This window comes from Dunckerocampus dactyliophorus, chromosome 3 (genome assembly GCF_027744805.1).
Source record: "Dunckerocampus dactyliophorus isolate RoL2022-P2 chromosome 3, RoL_Ddac_1.1, whole genome shotgun sequence".
NCBI classification, from domain to species: Eukaryota; Metazoa; Chordata; class Actinopteri; order Syngnathiformes; family Syngnathidae; genus Dunckerocampus; species Dunckerocampus dactyliophorus.
The window spans coordinates 33,585,266-33,606,183 of NC_072821.1; the positions used below are offsets into that span (position 1 = coordinate 33,585,266).

General features: G+C 39.0%; 1 protein-coding gene across 3 annotated transcripts in view; it reads right to left on the minus strand.

Annotated features, from left to right (window-relative positions):
- The window catches only part of fam189a1 (family with sequence similarity 189 member A1), a 130,631-nt gene that overhangs the window by 94,395 nt on the left and 15,318 nt on the right, over window positions 1-20,918 (minus strand). The window contains exon 1 of one of the 3 annotated variants that reach the window (XM_054769729.1): window positions 325-6,954. The exons of the other annotated variants lie outside the window; for them this stretch is intronic. Coding sequence (XP_054625704.1) covers window positions 325-351 — 27 coding nt within the window. The 5' untranslated portion in view covers window positions 352-6,954. Of the gene's footprint in view, window positions 1-324; window positions 6,955-20,918 lie in introns of those variants that run through there. 3 annotated transcript variants of the gene reach the window in all.

Here is a 20,918-nt window from a genome sequence, read left to right on the forward strand (position 1 = left end):
GTGAGGACAAGCGGCATCGAAGTCATTTAATATGTCATCTTTCACTCTGTAAAGTTGTGGTTCTTACGTACTGTCTGTCATACGCTTGTAGCATTTCTTGAAATGCTGGCTTTTCAACTATATTAAAGAGTAGCATTTCTGCGAACGCACACTGTTTTGCGCTGTTCTGTTTGTATTTGCTTTGCCGACCACTCTGGAATAAATTCGGCATACTGGCTCATTCGTGTTGATGGGCTCGCCTTGCTCATTATTAATATTCCCACACCGGGCTGTGGCATTTGGCTTGGCAATCATCTTTTTTCCTCATAACTTCTACTACGTTACCTTGTATTGCTCCTCACGAAGCTCCATTTGGTTACTGTGTGTGTATGCCTCAGAGACAAAGCGACTGTATGACGGTGCTTGCTTGTTCTATGAAGAGTCTAGGTCAGGGATGTCCACACCTTTTCCACCGAAGGCCACATAGTGAAAAAAGAAAGGATGCAGTTTTTGCCACTTTGATATTTTGTAAAGCAACACATCATAGATCGTAGATATGTTAAGAGGTTAAATATATATTTCAAGAAAACTGCATGTCAGCTCTGTGACACAGGTGAAAAAGCCATAATCACTACTTGCTCTTTTTCCCCCATTTTTGCAGTTGATTCTTTTACATTTTTCTAATATTTCAACTTTCTTCTTAAATAATCTTTGTAAATTTTCTTTTTGTAATATTATGACTTAAGTTTCATAGTATTTTGACTTTATTCCCATAATATTACAACTTTATCCCCAACCTAATGTTCCACAAATTACAATTCCCATGATATTACAACTTTTAAAAAAAAATGCATTTTTTCTTTAATATTTCACTTTTATGATACTAAACAACATTATTTTTCCTCATAATATTACAAATGTTTTCTTGTAAAAATGTGTCCTTTTTTTTCTTGTTAGAATACTGCTTTTTTCTCCTAATATTTTGACTTTATTCTCGTAAAATGACAGCTGTTTGTTGTATTTCTGCTGTTGTTTTGGTTCAAATTTTCCAACTATTTCAACGTTCTTCTTGCAGATTTTCCTCCCATAGTTATGACTTCTATCCTACAATATTTTGACTTCAGTAACATTATAATTTTTTACGCAACCTAATTTTCCAAAAATTGCAACTTTGTTGTTTTGTTTGTTTCCGATAATATTACGACTTAAAAAAAAACAGTTTATTCTTTAATATTTCAACTTTATGCAACTAAAATAACGTTATTTTTCCTTTTAATATTACAGCTACATTCTTGTAAAATTACGACCTTTTCTCGCTAGATTACAACTTTTTTTCTCTTAATATTTTGACTTTATTCTTGTGAAATGACTGCAGAGTTTTCAATGGGTTTTTTTGTTGTTTTTTTTTTGTGTTCTTGCTAAATTATATTTTTAGAATGTGCTGCGGGCCAATAAAAAAACAGCCACCGACCACACTTTGGACACCCCTGGTCTCGGTGATGAACCAATACACAGAGTGAGACAGTTTCTTTCTGAACCAGAAATCTCGCCACGTTTTTAATCTTGTGACACCCTCGATACATAGTATGTTCGTTCACTCTGTATATTTGCATGCAAACATCAGTCTGAGAAGGTAAACACAAGGCAGACCACAACGCCATCTGCAAATATTATACTCCAGCGAGATTCCTGCCTGACCTCATCTGTCAGTCTGTCCATCATCATGACAAACAAGAAGCGGCTCATTGTCACAACTGTCCTTCTGCTCTAGTCTAACACGCTTTTCTGTCACTCCAGACTTTCTCATGCAACACCTAACCGTATTCTTTATCAAGAAGTCTCGACCAAAAATGTAACTTATGCAAGTATGCACTCGTCTGTCATCATGTGACACAGTTTGATGCACCGTTGCATAATGTTTAGCGATGCTGCATCACAGCAAGGACTGCGTCTCACAAAAGTGAGTGCATCACATTTCAGCGTCCATTTTATTCTTCTCAAGGGACAATATAACATAATTAAACTAAGTGTAGTCGCTGCAGCTTAAAAAAGAAGTATAGATTTACTGTCCACACTCACACACACACACAGCTGTCTAAATCAGCGTTTCTCAACTGGTTTGGCGGCAGGACCCACCATCAACCCTCACTGACAAATTGCAGGAATTTTTCACCTCAAACTTTTCAGACATCTTATATTTTAAAGGACTGTTTTCAACACACATCTGCAGCATTGAGACTCAGTCTCTTTATGCCGCGCTCTTCTCCAGCAGATATCTGTAGCTGTGTGTCGGTCACCTGTGGATGTCCTTCCTCCACCACTCAAGCTTGACAAATTCGCCCAGAAACATGGAGTAGCAAGCAAATACAGATTGGGTCATTACATTATTTCTTTATTTTTTTCCCAGGCAAAGACCCACAACCCACTTTTGGGTCCCGAGGCATCAGTTGAGAACCAGCCGGCAACAGAAGTGAGTGTGAATGTGCCCAAATTGTATGACCGCCATTGTTTCTATCACCGCCTTAATCCTCTTGGGCATGGAATTTTCCAATTTTCCATGAATCTGGTGTAGAGCCTGTTGACACTTGTTCAACTCCAGCTCTGAACTAATGCTGCACCAGCACCAAAGCTTGCTGCAATGGAAAAGGGGTATGATTGACTCACTAGAAGGTACCCAGGTATTTATTTTGACAATAATGGCTGTGATTTTCAGTGGATAGTACATCTATACTGCTATACAAGGTAAGATAAAATGAGGGAAATTCTTTCCCTTCTTCCTAAGTCATCTTGAAAAGGGATCTCGCTTCCCATGACCCTACCTAGGATAGGGCGATTGGCTGTTAGAAGGAACAAACAAATCTCTGATGAACAAATGGGTTAACACAACACGTCAGTGATCGCTTTTTTTTTTTTTTTTTACATGACATGAAGCAATAATACCTCGTTTTCAACTGAAAGTCACGATGGACACTTTTGGGCTCAAGCGGCTGGAACCGGGGAGCAAATGGCCACAGAACTCAGTGGCGTGCAGCAGCGACACGGCCACACATCCATCCTGGATACGACTGCAGTGACACCAGCAGCTGAATCAGGCATTCAGTGCGCTGCTGACAGGACAATCCTGCCCTGCGGCCACTCTGCTCTGACTGCACCATGAAGCAGAAAGACAGAGCGTTTTGTGGGTGAGGGCGAAGAGGTGACTTATTGCTTTGCTGGCTGTGTGAATGATATCCTCTCATCTGAAACAACCTCGCTCTGAATCTGACCAAAACAAACTCATCTTACAGACAAAATCCCAATACTGCGTAACCGCTAGGGATGGGTACTGGCACGTTTATAGGCACCGACCGGATTCCGTGGGTACGACTGGACACCGACTAAAATCGAAAGGTACCTTGTTTCAGTTACTAAACGCCAGTCTACGTGGAGTGACACGGGCCACTGCTAACAAAATTCAATCCACAAGCGAATAAGACAAAGCCAGGAGGAGAGGGCAATGTTTACACCAATAAGGAGACAAATTACATCCAATGGCCTTTACTTGTCACTTAAGCGAAGTTGTGCAATCACATACATATACAACATACCATACAATACGACGGGGGGTAGACAGGACAGGATGACTGGCCGATAAAAGGGGGAGAGGAAAGGGAAGAACAAGAGGGAAGGGGAGGGGGAAAAACAAACAACAATTCCAAGCTATGCTCCTTTTGGGCGTGTACAGTGTGGGACAGGCAAAAAAACTCAACAACATAGACATAGACACAAATAAGCACACTTTACAACATAAGAACTTGAAGACTTGTACCAGGGGAGGGGAAAAAGGGGGGAGGGGTGCCAACACCATAGTTAAAAAAGCTGAAATAAATCATATTTTTAAAGTATATGGAGACAATAAAACCTACCTGTTTAATGTCATAATGTTCTCAAAGAAGACACTTAATATGTGACATGACTGACGCTTCCTGGTGTGTAGAAAGGTAGCAAACAGCGGCAGGGCCAAATTTCAACAGCACAATTTTCATTCACAAATGAATGAAAATAGACTGAAAATCATACGTGCATATTTCGTTTGTCAGAGATAAGATAACAACAACAATATAACAATAACAATAACAGGTCGGTACATTGCGTAAAATTTATGTGAGAAAGAACGTTCACAACCAACATCTTCAATGATGCTTTATTTAGTAAAATGGCTCTGGAAAATCCACATACAACACTTTAGAAGTCACTGACATGTAATCCAGCAATTAAAAATCATTCATACGTAGCAGAAAGTACAGATTGTGTGGTGAAAGCTAATCTCCCCACAACAAACACAAGAACCTGAGATGTCATTTAAACATACATTAAAACGTGCTAATGTAGTTAGTTAATGTCATTAATCCGTTCCACAAGGTCCGACTCAAACCAAAACGGACCAAAGCTAATTTTCCCATAGAAAATAATGTAAATCCAATAAATCCGTTCCAGACACTCAAAAATGTGAACACAAAACACATTTTCCATCCATCCATCCATCAATATTCTATGCCGCTTATCCTCACTAGGTTCGCGGGTATGCTGGAGCCTATCCCAGCTGACTTCGGGCGAGAGGTGGGATACACCCTGGACTGGTCGCCAGCCAATTGCAGCAAAACACATTTTATAGACAATAATTATAGTTGTACATGCAGAAAATGATACAGAAATAATTACAAATGACAAATGAATGGACGACTGAACATTTAACATCACTTTTACCTAGTGTTGTTGAACAAAACTCCCCACAAAACCATCACTTAGCAAAATAACACAAAATAAACACATTATTCTGCTGCAGCCACAACTTAAGCAAAAATGTAAAAAATATACCAAAGTAAATATTAACATCCTAGAACCAAACACTGGTTCATACCAACATACCCTGCTGTTTAACATAGAAAATGGAAACCAAAACAACTGGGGGTGGCAGTGACATCGCGGATGTGCGCCTGCGAGGTGGCCTTATAAGGTGTTTGGTGACATGTGCTATTGTAACAGTTTGATTTAGCGTAAGTTGATTAGGCATGCCTGGAGAGTGGGGCGCAGGGATGACATCATGAAGAGGCGACTGTCGTTGTTACGTGGTAACGCATGTTGTATTGAATAAATGGAGCCGGAACGTCCTCTCCAAAGTGCACAAGTTTCTGAGTTCTTGTGGGTGACTCTAGACGCCCTGCACATTGGACGCTACACTATGTTTGACTCCGGCTGCCGCAAACATGCTTCCGTAAGTCTGAATGCTTCTGGTTTGTTGTTGGAACCAGAAATGAGTGTTATGGATGTAAAATGAGACAGGCAGAAACACAGAGTGTCACCCTCGTTGATAGACTGTTACGCGGGAACCGGAGTAGATTTCTTTTCTTTTAGTTTCTTTCAGCCATAATATTCAGAGGTCTTGCACCCTTGTCTCGGTACAGTCCATTTCTCTTTTGTCCATGTTTTTGTTATGTCGTGTAGCTCTCTGCAACTCTAATATAAACAAACGATGTTCCAAAAATGGCGCCCGCGATGTGTGATCACGGTGAGCGAAATTAATCGCTGCTCATTGGTTGCTTTTTCTTGAAAATGTCAACCAGAAAGTGTTATTTTTGGGGGGGGATCTAAGAATTGTGTGTCTAAACTTGGAGTAAGACTGCAATGGGACGATGTTTTGTTTTCTAGGGAGCACCCACAGTGCCCTCCAGAAGCATTGGAAGAGCGAGGCCAAGTGATTCATTTTTGCTGTAGACTACAAACGTTTTGGATTGGCATGAAAATATTAATATGACACCGTTTTTAGTTTTTATTTCCTGGGATTTACAATTGAATCAGAAAAGAAGTAAACCACTGGTGTACAAAGCAACAGACATCCAACAGGTAGACCAAGGAAATGATTGCGAGAGATGTAAAGAAAAGTCTCTCCACTAGATTTGCCGCTAGTTGTTTTTTAATATGTGGTATATGCTCAGCTGGGATAGGCTCCAGCATACCCCCGCGACCCTAATGAGGAGAAGCGGCATAGAAAATGGATGGATGGATGCTCGGTCTTCTCATTCTGTGGCGGCCATGGCGCGTGGTAACGTGTTTATGAGCGAGGGAAAACAGGTAGCGCCAAATGTGTTAAATGAATGTATGGGAAACACTGGTGAGGCTCACATTGTAGGCACAGCAGTGCTTTGCGCTACAGGATGCTCATTCATTCATGTTCATAAAGTTTACAGTGTTTACAGTTATGCAGGCCATAAACCACAATATTGTGAAAGTGGATGGATAATCTGCAAAAGCAGGTTATTACAACTTCAGTTCAAAGGTTTTATTCAGAAATAACAGAGACAGAGCGAGAGAGAAGGAAATAAGCAGCTGGTGTAATTGAAGCACATTAACTGTTGGCTGCAAATGGACTTATAAATAAATGAAATTAGTCATACTGGTTTGATCATGTTTTATGTGTAAACCGTCACAGAAGCAGACTCAAACAGAAGTAGAAAATGAGTCCCCACTGCGTTCTCAAAGACCGTCTCCTGCGAACCGTCTCCATCTTCAATCGTCAACGGCTGCCAGCCCAATCTCTACAAGCCGTTAGAACAGAAACACCCAAGCGTCTTTCACGATTTATGTCTAGAACTAATTCATTGCTAATTCATTGCTCAGCAACGCCTCCGTGAAAGGTGCTGGCCTCCAGCTTCATTTGAGAATGGCGTGTCCACACTTTTTCCCCAGCGAGGGCCACATACCAAAAAAAACCCCAAAACAAAACAAGGGATGCAGGGGCCACTTTGATATTTTACATTCTGTAAACCAACCCATGTTGATGCGCTAAGACGTTTATATATTTCAAGAAAAGCAATAAACAGGAGGTGAAAAAGTGTTTTATTCAACTCCTACCATTACAATGTTTTGCTCTTTCTTGCGCTTCATTTTATTTTTAATTTTCCAAATATTTTGGCTTTCATCTAGTATTTTTTTTCTTGTAACGTTATGACTTTATTCCCATAATATTTGGACTTTACTCTAGTAACTACAATACAATAATTAGTGATAAAGTAATAAATAATAAATATAATAATGTATCTATTCAAATTAATTTTTATTCAAAAATGATGAATTAATTATTATATTATATTATATTATAAAAAAAATAATGGTATTAATATTGATGTAATTATTAATAATATGATATATTAAAAAACAATATAATAATAAAAAGGCTTTGTTTGGCTTGTTTCTTATAATATTACATTTTTTTAATAGATTTTGCAATTGTAATTTTAATAAATAATTTTCCTTAATATTTCAATTTCATGCTTCTAAAACTAAGTTCTTTTTCGCATAATATTGCAATTAAAAAATACATTTTAATAAATAATTTCCTTTAATATTTCAACTTTGTGCTTCAAAAATTATTTTTTCGCGTAATATTACAATTTTATTCTCGTAAAATGACCACTTTTTTCCTTGTAAGATTGCAACTTTTTTCTGTTATTATTATGACTTTAATGTCTTCATTTTTTATTTTATTTTCATGAAATCACTGCTGTTTTTAACCTTGTTATTGTGTTTATTAGTTTTCTTTTTTAATTGTATTTCTAGAATGTGCCGCAGGCCAATAAAAAAACAGCCGCAGGCCGCAAATGTCCCCCGGGCCGCACTTTGGGCACGTCTGCTTTAGACACACGCAGTCGTGATAAATCAAACTAAAAGGTGTTCCCCATGTTGTGTCTCAAGCTAGCTGGCCCGTCTTTTCGGTGGCTCTGCACAAGCCCACGATTTGATGAAGGTGAAAAAAGGAGCTGACGCTTAAGGAGACAAGTGGGTTTTGGGAGCTATTATTTTTGGATGGTGTCAACCCACTACAAAGCCGGCACCCGGCAGTCATGGCCGCAGCGAGCGGAAGCAGCTGGCATTCACTGGTTGGTCTGTGTGAGCTGCCGCTTTAATCAGTTAACCAGGCTTTTATGGGAACAGATGTGTCCCTTTTATGTTTCATTATCATAAAATTGCCTTCTACAGAGCAAGTCTGGTGAAGTTGACTGTAGATGCTATCACTCTTAACACAAACCAACAGGAGGTCAAAAAGCCCAACACTTCCCTCACTCACGATGCAACCAAAAATAACAAGAAGTAACAATTGTGGCTACACAATGCACTATAATTGCTAACACACTAAGATACACACAAAACAATGCTACTTTATAGTCATTTACATTTATACTGACTTCCTGCCGGGGAAGTGTGCACGTGCGCTTCCCAGCATACCTTGCAGGTTACACATTTTTATCAAATAGTATTGTGTTTCATGTGTATATATTAGTGTGGAAGTGTCTGTTTGAATGCCTGCATAGTGCGGGGATCCACTTTACAGTGGAACCTTAACATTCGAATACTCCTTAGGTTGTACAATTTTGAAAATTGGCACTATTTTAGAAAAAAAATATGCCTCAAAATATGCATGCCTTCATCAAGTCTCATGAGACTTCAACTCAGCTGAAAATGGAACTCAGTAGGAACGTCGTTGCACTGGCTTCTTAGTACAATATGGCTGTCAATTGATAAGAATACCACAGGGGTGTCCAAAGTGCAGCCCAAGGGCCATTTGCGGACCGCAGCTCAGTTTCATTGGCCCGCACATTCTAAAAATATAATTTAACAAAAAAACACTAAAAAGAATACACAACTACGACAGCAAAAATAAAAAAAATACAATAATTAAGTCAGAATATTAAAAGGAAAAAGTTGTAATTTTATGATGATAATGTCAGTATGTTAGGAAAATAATGCCATTTTAGTAGCATAATGTTGAAATATGAAAAACTTTTTTTTTACAAGAATAAATTCTAAATAGTGAGGGAAAATGTTTTTATCTAACCAGTCTTAATATTCCAAGAATAATGTAATAAGTGGAAAAAAAAAACTATTTTATCCTTTTAGTAGCAAAAAGTTGACATAGGGCTGCACGGTGGTCTAGCGGTTAGCATGTTGGCCAACACAGTAACAGTCTGGAGATCGAGAAGACCTGGGTTCGATTCTCCCTGTGTGGAGTTTGCATGTTCTCCCCGTGCGTGGGTTTTCTCCGGGTACTCCGGTTTCCTCCCACATTCCAAAAACCTGCATGTTAGCTTCATTGGAGACTCTAAATTGTCCATAGGTATGAATGTGAGAGTGAATTTTGTGTTTGTCTACGATGCCCTGCGATTGACTGGCGACCAGTCCAGGGTGTACCCCGCCTGTCGCCCAAAGTCAGCTGGGATAGGCTCCAGCATACCCCCGCGACCCTAAAGAGGAGAAGCAGTATAGAAAATGGATGGATGGATGGAAGTTGAAATATTAAAGGAAAAAAAAAACGTAATATTCCAACAAAAAAAGGCAATATTACAAGAATAAACTCATCATATTATGAGAAAAAAAGAATGTCATTTTAGTAGCATAGAGTTTAAATATTAAAGAAAATATTTTATTTATTTATTCATTTATTTTTAAGTCGTAATATTATGAGAAACAAGCAAAACAAAATAAAGTTGACATTTTTGGAAAATTAGGTTGGGGAAGAGTTATAGTATTGTGGGAAGAAAGTCCTACAAAGAAAATTTACAAATATTATCTAAGAAAAAAGTTGAAATCTTAAAAAAAAAATAAAAATGTGAAAAAGTAATACTAATAATAGGCTTTTTCACTTATATGACAAAGCTGAGAGGCTGTTTTATTTTGAAATATATATTTAATTTAATTTATTGGCTGTGTGACTGACTTCAAAGAATCATTTTGCCAGTGTTGTCCCACAAACTGCGGAATATTTGAAATCAATCTAAACTAAACATTTTCCCCGATGATTAAATATGGTCTCAGTGTTCAGAAAAACAAAGCAAGGGTACTTCAAATGTCAATTTTGGCAACAAAAATCAACTGCATGTTGTGAATGTCATTCTCCGTAACAATTGAATGCACGCCTGAGCAACCATACTCATGAATATTTATGCAGAGTTTCTCCCACACTAATTATTACCATATGAAAATAAGAGCCCCTGGTGAGGCTCCTCCTCTCTTCGCCGGTCTGTAAAGCATTAAATTTAACTGCACTGAAATTGTTTTGTACTGCAGGCGAAGCGACACGTTCTATAGACATCATTTCAACCACTTTGCACAGGGGAGCAACACAAACACCTCCATTTGTCAATGTAGTTCCACACCAATCAATGGGAATTACTTTAGGAGAAAGTAATTCACTGCCTCCGTGCCAGAGTATTTACATCACCACACAACGATATTGGCATTTTCGGAGGCTCCGGTCATTTCTGCTATTGATTAAGCAAGAAGCAAAGATAACCGTAGCATGTCCATGTTAAAGGAATAACTCAAAGCAGATGACAATAACACACCTTAAAGGGGCCCTCTGCTGCTCATTTTAGAGGCTTTTAAAATGATATTGGATCCTGCAGGTTTTTTTTTTTTAATAATACCCCATAAATATAAAATTGTGTACAGGGTAAATCTGCATTCTTCTCTACTTGGCCAAAACTCCCGGATTCCCAAACCACGCCTACTCTGTTCCGATAGGTCAGGTGTGAAGGGACAGCGCCATGATTTTTACATATCAATACATGATTAACTTACTCATTAATAATGTTTTATCACATGCAGGAATTTGGTTGTAGCCCGGCTTCTTGCTTTGCAGCTGATGTGTGTTGGAAGCAAAACAGAAGGCATTCAAGATGCTCAATAAAACCAATCAATCAAGAAAATACCAAAAGTCATCCAAGATTCATTTTATCACCACTAGATGTCAATAATGTTACATTTCACCTGCAACACCAAATTAACTATTTCAAAATATACATAAACTAGAGCAGGGGTGTCCAAAGTGTGGCCCGGGGGCATCTGCGTTTTTTTTTTTTTACTGGCCCACAGCACATTCTAAAAATATAATTTAACAAAAAAAACAACAACTGCAAAAAAGGAAAAATCAGCTATAATTTTACAAGAATAAAGTCAAAATATTAAGACAAAAAGGTCATAATTTTACGAGAATAACATCGGTATATTATAAGGAAAAATAATGTCATTTTAGTAGCACAATGTTGAAATATTACCCCCCCCAAAAAATATTTTTCAAGTCTTAATGTTATTACAAACAAAACAATGACTTTTAATTTTTGGAAAATTAGGTTGTGGAAAAGAGTTATAATGTTACAAAAATAATGTCAAAATAATATGATCATAATTACAAGAAAATTTACAAGGAGGAAGTTGAAATAGTCGCAAAAAAACCCCCAGCGGGAATGGGAAAAAAAACAGCTGCAATTTTACGACGATAAAGACAAAATATTAGGAGTAAAAAGTTGTGTTCTAACGAGAAAAAAGTCACAAAATGAAGTCATTTTATTACCATTGAGTTGAAATATTAAAGAATTTTTGTTTTTAAGTCGTAATATTATTTAGTCATTTTCTGAAAATTAGATTGGGGAGAAAGTTACAATACTAAGGGAATAAAGTAGAGGTGCTCGGATCGATCGGCCACGATCAGTATTGGCCGATTTCCGTGAAAAAGCACATGCAGATACTTGCTTTACAATACTTGCACTCGGCAGGGTGTGGTGAGTTTTCGCGGCTCGCGATGTCATCATCAGTCAGGCGGCGGCTAAATAGATAAAACGTGGGAAACGCTCCCGTGTGTGCGTGGCAGTCGGACGTCTGAGGCGGATAGCCCGAAAAGTGGATTCGGCGGACTGGATTGGCGGAGGGAGACTGGGAGTCTTGGGGTCCTGCTGGATTGTTTAAATTTTATAGTTCCCCTTTCATATCATATAGCCAGGCTGTCACCTACGTGGTGCCCACGGGCACCAGGGAGCCCCCCACGACCACACGAGGCGCCTGCAATCTTGCTTTTCATTCAGGTTTTCAGTTAATAATGCGAGAACACTAGAAATAAATGCATTCTGAAATGCAAAATATGAGTTGTGGATACCAGCGTTATGTTAATGTTCTGGTAAAACAAGCATATTCCCTTTGTTTGGTTTGAAATAAGCTGTGAAAACATAAATGTTACATAAACGAGTAGCTCTTGGCCATTTTCATTTTGTAAAAGTATCTCTCACATGAAAAAACATTGGTGACCCCTGACATCGCCAATAGCACATTTAAAAATGTACACTTAATCTATGTGATCGTATGGATCGTATCAGCAGCATAAAAACCTGATTGGAGCATCCCGAGATTAAAGTCAAAATATTATGGAAAATTTACAGATTCTTTAAGAAGACAGATATTTGAAAAAGATAAAACATGGGGGAAAAAGGAGCAAAGAGTGAAGTTGCCACTAATAATTGGCGCTTTTTCATCGATATGACAAAGCTGAGATGCGTTTTTTTCTTGAAATACATATACAGTCACTTCTTAGCATATCCACATTAGAAAATATCAAAGTGGACCTTGCATCCTTTCATCCTTTTTCTATATGGTTTGGACACCCCTGGTATATCATCTCTCACACACACACACACACGCACGTCTGTAACCTGACAAGATCGGGCTTGGTCAGATCAGACTCAGGCAACACACTGCCTTTTAATAAAGGGATTATCTTTGTAATCCAAATGGTTAGCAGCTCCACCGCAGTGTGACCTTGTCACATGTCAGTGCAGTTGTGCCTGAGCAAAGATTAACAAAAACTTTCAAGCTCCCGTCAAACCCCCTGAGGTCGCCATTCCATGCCAAAATTCACACACACTTCCGTTCGAGGAGGTCGGAAAGGCCAAACCGGGATGCTGTGTTCACCGTTCACATTTTCTGAGCAATTACTGAAAAAATGTAATCTTCAACAAGACTTTAGGACCTGCAGATTCTGATTTACATGATCGATGCGGAGTAGGAAGGGAAGACAGCGTTGTTACTCCTGAGAAAAGAAGGAGACATGTCGCCGGACTGTTCGTGGACGTGTTAGAGCGAGCACCACCTTCCAGCTGACCTCAAGGGCTGTCACAGCAGGATGTCTGCGACTCACGTTATGACGCGCTACAGCGCGAATTGCGTATCCCCCCAACACTTGTCGCACTCTGCACGCATTGGTCTCACACACATCTTGCTGCATATGAAATTATTTGTTTTACGTTAAGGACAAAATGGGTGTACGCCACGCAACTTAGCAGTCAACATCAATGAAAGGCTGGTGAATGCAGTAGAGTAGATTCCCTGGCTTACGTGCGGAAAACCAACATTAAAATGTCTCTTTTTGACACACGGCAAGCGCTAGCTGGCTAAAGCAGTGGTTCTCAATTGGTGGGCCAGGACCCAAAAGTGGGTCATGGATCCATTCTGGGTGGGTCGCAGACAGCGAGTCGAAAATGGCATTAAAATATGTAATATAAAATATATTTATTTATTTTAAACTTAAAACTGAGGAATATTTCAGTCACCTGTAGTCATTCCTGTATGGTACTGTATATACAGTCATGGAAAAAATTATTATACCACCCTTGCTTCTTCAGTTTATTGATCCATTTAATGATGATAACAAATATAGCTCAAAAGAGTTGAATTGAAGAGCTGATATCTAGCAACCATGGTTTTCTTGATAACAACCAAAACCATTTAAGTTCTTACATGAATCGCTACAGCATTGTACTGCCAAAACATTGAGCTCTTATGAGCTATTTTTGTTATCATTTTTATATTTGTCCGAACAAAGGTACCTTTAGTTGTATCAGGCATTAAAATGAAAAAGAAACTGAACACCCAAGGGTGGTCTGATCATTTTTTCCGTGACTGTAGGTATAAGTGAAATACAGTGGTGGGATTTCTTACTTTTTTGCATGTTTGTCACACTTCAGATCATCAAACAAATGTAAATATTAGTCAATGACAAAACAACTGAACACAAAATGCTGTTTTTTAATGAAACTTTTCATTATTAAGGGAGAAAAAAAATCCCAAACTAAATGGCCCTGTGTGAAAAGGTGATTGCCCCCTAAACCTAATAACTGACTGGGACACCCTTAGCAGCAACAACTGCAATCATTTTCCAGCATGAAGCGCCTTTTTAAGGTCATGCCACAGCATCTCAATAGGATTCAGGTCAGGACTTTGACTAGGCCACTCCAAAGTCTTCATTTTGTTTTTCTTCAGCCATTCAGAGGTGGACTTGCTGGTGTGTTTTGGATCATTGTCCTGCTGCAGAACCCAAGTTGGTTTCAGCTTGAGGTCACCAACAGATGGCCGAACATTCTCCTTCAGGATTTTTTGGTAGACAGCAGAATACATGATTCCAATTATCACAGCACGTCTTCCAGGTCCTGAAGCAGCAACACAGCCCCAGACCATCACACTACCACCACCATATTTTACTGTTGCTATGTTGTTCTTTTTCTGAAATGCCGCAATTTCTGAAACTAATAGTACACATTTTCACCTATATCACAAAGCTGAGATACAAAATATCAAAGTGGCAAAGCTGCATCCTTCCATTTTTCACTCTGTGCCCCTCCCAGCAAGAAAAAGTTTGGACAAAGTTTGGTTATTTTCATTTCCTGCTATAAGTGGGCAAAATATGCGTAGGTGAATATTAAAATATGCTATCATAACAAGGTTGTGTTATTGTAGAGGACACAGCGATCCCTTACTGGTGTTCCTAAATCCACGCAAGTGCAGATTGTCTCTTCACTGCAGTGACAAAAAAAAAAACACTGAAGTGACAAATCGTGGCAGAACGAGGCTTGTCACGTCTCCCGTGTCGACCAGCCTGTCCATCAGTGTCACTTGTCATTCCTCCTTTCGTTGTGGGGCTTCTAAACAGTCCTCCATGGGACGCTGGTGAGATGCACAAAGCAGACGTGAGGGTTATTGTCACAGAAACATTTGCAAACGCAGCAAATCAGGAGCCGAGCTGAGGGGCGCGCGCTAAGCTGCTCCTCCGGAGGATCACACGGGCAGCATAAAAATAGCTTCATTTTATACATCCTGGCCAACATAATGTTGCCACTGAAGACTTAGGAAATGCACCAGCTCAGTACTGGGCTACTTTGTTGTGTATGACTGGCTGACATTAAGATCACATCCTGGCTGCCCTTCCATGTCTGAAGCCTGCACATTCTTTGTTGCCGTGTTGTGACGCCGGTTCAAAGTCGACTCCAGCATGCTGTCGGGTCTGCTTTCATGTGCTCTAAGCAGGACCACCAGCCTGCGATTACGATCAATACCTTTTTAGAACGTCTAAAGACTGGCTTATTTTATCTGCAAATAAAAATTCAAAGGTAAGAAACTTTCTTTGGCATGCCCTTCTCTGGAAGAAAACACACAACACCAGCACAATGCGAGGGAGAGGCGTCACAGCGAGTGGTGTCATACCTCCCACGAGGGCTTCCACGGCTGTGCCTTGCTCAAGGACAGCTCCACAGTGCACAGCAGGAACACTAACATCTCTCCAGCCATCCATTTCCATACATACTGTTAGATATTATTATTATTACACTTTCAATTCAGTCTATTAGCTCAGTGAATTATACAGTCCTTCCTGACGCACACACTCACATAGCACGATCAAAGTTGCACAACACTTACATACGACTTGCATACGCGAAAACTCATCGCCAACGCATAGCAACCGGCCGTGACCAGCTACACTGGTGACAACGTGTTCACATCCAGAGTGAACTGTACGAGTCTCCCTATGTCCCTCTATGTCTTATTTTCTCTTATTATGTCTACCCCCTGCAAACATCTACGTCCACTGTCACACATGGACGTGCCTGTACATGCCATACAGTCATACCATGCAACAGTGAACATACGTATAGAATGTCAAGGATCATTAGCATGAATTATTTTTCCGATGTGAGAGGATTTGAACCCTGGTCCCAGGTGTCAAAGTACTAAAGCGCCGCAAGCACATACCATCGCCTTAATTAGTGGCGGTAGTCGAGAAAACACAATCACCAAATGTGATGCATTACCATACGCTACAGCATAATGTCATGCAAAATGTGATGAATGATCTGCAGCATTAGTGTGTGCTGCCGAGGGCAACCAACTACCAACCAACTCTGCAACACTGCAATGTGACAAAACGTTGAATTCTACCAGCAAAAGCAAACACAAGACTGGGCAAAGTGTATGAGTCATATAAATAAAAGCAGTTGTAATTGTGGATAAGAAGGAAATTGGGTCTCACATGCATTAATCCGGTCCATTCTCACTCTCACCAGGTCATAACAAAAGAACAAGAAAGGGACTGTGTGGTGTGACCACAAGCCTGAGTTGTCAAAACACTCATTTTTGTCCTCCAGCAGCGACTAATGAGTCAGTCCTCCGAGCCAAACCTCCAAATGACTTACATGTTCCTCTCTGGCTCTGGCTCTTTTCTAAATGCTTTTTTTTATACAATTTTTTTTTACTTTGCTCTAATATTCCTTGAGCCTGTCTGTTATTTCAAGCATGACAAGTTTCTTGTGGTTGTGATCTTCATGCGCTTCCTTTTCTCTATAAGCTCTTCTTCCCCTCAGAGCATGTTGCAGCAGGCGACAGGGACATGTGTCACACGCACCTCAAATGATGCTGACAGGTCTGTCTCTGGTTACCATGGTAACCAGCTGTGATAAGGGCCCAATCAAAGTCGACGCTGAATGCCAGTACTGTTTCGAAGCTTCATCAAAACGCCTCCAATTTCCATTGTGGTACACAAAGACTCAAGTCGGGCCTGTGATGCAGGACCCGACATTCCTTCATGGTGGAGCTGCTGGACTATGCATGCATGGGCTTGTGTCCTTTCAGGTCCAAATTTGATCCTTGTCCAACTTTCAGGGATCATTAGGAAGGATGGTTCCAATAGATACATACAGTGGAACCTCGGTTAGCGTCATTAATCCGTTCCATCCAGAAGGTGTATACGCAAACCAAATCCATTTTTCTTAATCATGCAAATCCAATTGATCCATTCTGGACAATTTTTTTAATACGCCGTCGTAACAGGCATTGCCTGAGACAGCAATGAAAAGGGGCGACTTATGTGACCTTTGGCCTTGGGCATGTGGAAGGGGCGGGGTAAGGAAGGCGGAAGTGAGAAGGGCTCGACATGCTAATCTGTTTGGGCTCCACTGCTCTGTTTTGCTGCCATGTTATAAATAAAAGCTCTTCCTAGCTATGCTCTAGTTTCCCTCTGACCTGTATGACACTACCACTTTATTCTCGTAATATTACCACTTTATTCTCGTAATATTACACCTTTATTCTCATAATATTGTAACTTTATTCTCATAAATTTACAATTTTATTGCCGGAGATTTACAACTTTTTTTCTCATAAATTTACGACTTAGTTCTCGAAATCTCAGATTATTATTTTTTTTTTAATGTGGCCCTAATACTTCGTTGTAGGATGCAACTTTGTCACTTTGACATTTTGTAAAGCAACACAGGTAGATATGCTAAGAAGTTATGTATATATTTCAAGAAAAAAATTGCATCTCAGCTTCGAAAAAGTCTCTGCTCTTTTTTCCTATTTTTGCTGTTTAAATTTTCCAAATATTTCAACTTTCGTCTTAAATAATCTTCATACATTTTTATAGGGCTTTTTTTTAAATATATTTGGACTTTATTCTCATAAACTTAAAGCTATATTTTTCATTTCAACTGGGTTTTGTTTTTCAAATTTTCCAGCTTTTATGCAAATTTTCTTCTCGTAATTATGACTTTATTTCCATAATATTTTGACTTAATTCTTGTAACATTATGACTTTTCTGCGATATAATTTTCAAAAAAAATTACAGCTTTATTCGTTGTTTTGTTTCCAATAATATCGCAAATTTTAATAACCTTAATTTCCAGCTTTTAAAACTTTATTTTTGTAAATTTTCTTCTCGTAATTATGACTTTAATCACATGATGTTTTGACTTCCTTCTCGTACTCGTGCTACTAAAATTAAATAAGTTATTTTTTCTCATAATATTACAAGTTTATTGTCGTAAAATTACAACTTTACTTCTCGTTAGAAAGCACTTTTTTTGTCTTAAGATTTTGTTTTTATTCTCCTAAAATTACAGCTATTTTCTTCCTTTGCTGTTGTTTTTTTTTTTTTTTTCGAAAATTCCAGCTTTTATAACTTTCTTTTTGTAAATATTTTTGACTTTTTGTCAACGTCGCCGCCATATTGGATGTGGCAAGAGTCGGAGCGGAGAAGATGCCTCATATTCATGTGCTGCATGGAAATGTTCGACTCGTTTTACTGCCCAAACCAAATCCTAGGGGATCCCCTTTCACAGGTAAGACTAAACAATTACCTTTGATAGTATTTGCCCCATAGACTGCATGATTTGGCCATTATAACGTCGTTTTGAGCACATCATTTGCCGACGTTGTGGAAAACACTGTATTCTTGCGCACAATTGATTAACTGTCATTTCCCACGCTGTCACTGTTTTCAGACATACTGGCATACACATATGCACAAACATGAAACATGTCATTCATGAACGTGTATCCCTGACACAAACACGCATACACAGGCACACACGGTGCTGGCAGAACAAATGTGGAGTGATGAGATGAAGAATGTGGGATAGTTGACATCACTTTGTACTAGCAAAGACGTGACCGACTGTGACTGGGTCATTGAGTAAGTACAGGTGAGAAAGTTTAATTGAAGATGCCATACCACATTCATTTGCTGAGGAATCTGCATAATGTCCCTCACCTTAGGGTGCAAAGTGCAGGTTTGGATTGCACTATGTAAAGTAAATAATTAATCATGGTGAGCTATACCACCCTCTGTGCATCCTGATTTTGTATTGCATTTTTAACTCATTTTTTGGACTCATTGATCATTTATTCTTAAATATGTCAGCATTATTAATAATTTCTAGGAAATCTAGGAAACTTCACCTGCACTGTCCTGTATCCAGGTATTTATTTCATGATCACACTGGTTGAATTTTTGGCTAAAAAGTTACTGAATTGATGTAAAGTTACTGAATCGTTTCAGATCGTATCGTTCTTGATGAACCAAAATAGTCCTTGAGTTGTATCGGCAACCACGACTCGTGATATGAATCAAATCGTTATTAAAAGGAATCGTGAGACCCCTAACTTTTGTACTAATAGTCACATAGTACTATTGGACTAAATAGGTCAGGTGACAAAAGGCTCAACATTTTGGACTCCCGCTTTATGCGCTCAGCAACTTTGCCATGAAATAACAGTTTTGCAATGTTGTCTGTTCATGTTCTCCAGGTTGTTGAAAAACGTTAAATAAGTTAAATAAATATATAAGTCATAACATTTTTTATTTGTCATAAAAAATTAATTTGCAGATGCACGACAGAGCAGCAGCAGTCCCATGCAGCCCACTACCACAGCTTCAGAAAAGCCTAAGGGAAGCCCTAACTTTATTCCCACAATATTTGGACTTTATTCTTGTAACATTGTAACTTTTTCCATAACCTAATTTTCAAAAAATTGCAATTTTATTTGTTGTTTTGTTTATTTCTCATAATACTACAAGTTAAAAGTGTTTTTTCTTTAATATTTCAACTTTATGCCACTAAAATGATTTTTCTCATAATATACCGCCGTTATTCTCATAAAAGTACAACTTTTTTCCGCTTCATATTTTGACTTTATTCTCGCAACGTGATCACTTTGTCTTCCGGAAAATTACAACTTTATTTGTTGTTTTGTTTGTTTCTCATAACATCACCAATATCTTTTTTCTTTCATATTTCAACTTTATCTATGCTTATACTTCATGCTTCGTCAGAATAATACGACATTGTTTTTGTAAAATTACAACTTTTTCTTGTTAGATTACAACTGTTTTCTCTCAACATTTTGACTTTATTCTTGTAAAATTACTGCAGATTTTTCCATCTTTGCTGTTGTTGTTATTTTTTTTTCAGTTTTCTTGTCAAATTATAATTTTAGAATTAGCTGCAGGCCAAAAAAACCCAGCCGTGGGCCGCCAATAAATAGCACAAACAGATCAAAATCTCATAAGGTTGAGTTTTTGTCTGCCCTTTTGGAATGAATGAAAAGCGAAAACCGAGCTACCAACATAAAAATATGCACAAATGGAGGAAAGACATAAAACAGTTAAAAAAAAACAACTGCAGTAGGTTTAAAAATCATTCCGCATCGCTCCTTCTAAAAGTAAATGTGCCAACAATTCACAATTTGGTTATGTCACCAACTACTTATGACATAGTTTGACAGGCGTCAACATAAACGTGTTCCCAGGTGATATAAATCATTTCCCCTTGAAGAGCCAGTATGAGAACACGCTCTCTGCTTCTAATACAACCTTTACCCCAAATCACATTACACTGCAATAATTGCTGCACAGTTGGAAATTTGCATAAATGCACATACACACACTTTGCAATGCTCCTAGCTGTGATAATAAGCAATGTTCGGGGAATATTGATTGGTACAAAGAAGTGTAAAGACAGCACATTTGGGCGGCTTGCGCACTGCGGGGTTGTGATTGTGATGGAAACCTGCACTGAATAACGTGGAACTGATAAATAGAATCGATGTGGGCACGTTTAACCTTCAGGCGCAGACACGGGCGGCGTCATTATGAGAGGGCGGATGAGTGGAGGGGAACCAAGCAGCAAAGGAAACAGTTGGCAATGCAGAGGAATATAAAATATCCACCTGAAGCAACCCCCCCCTTCATTCACACGCACAGATTCCCCATAACTCCTCCGCCCTGCAGCGCAGGATCAAAATCAGCAACGACATCCCTTTACTCACTCTACTCCTCTCCTCATCGAAGTGTAAATCCATGCCCCGCCTCCTCGTGAGGCAGCATTTTAAAGTCCAAACGGGCCAGAAAGAAAAATACTCCTACTCTCTAATCCAGCCCCAGGTTAGTTGGAGCTTTTGGTACTACTGTGCACGTTTATGTCAACACCCCTCGGACTGGCTGCCGGACGTCGACATAAGTGGTTGTCGA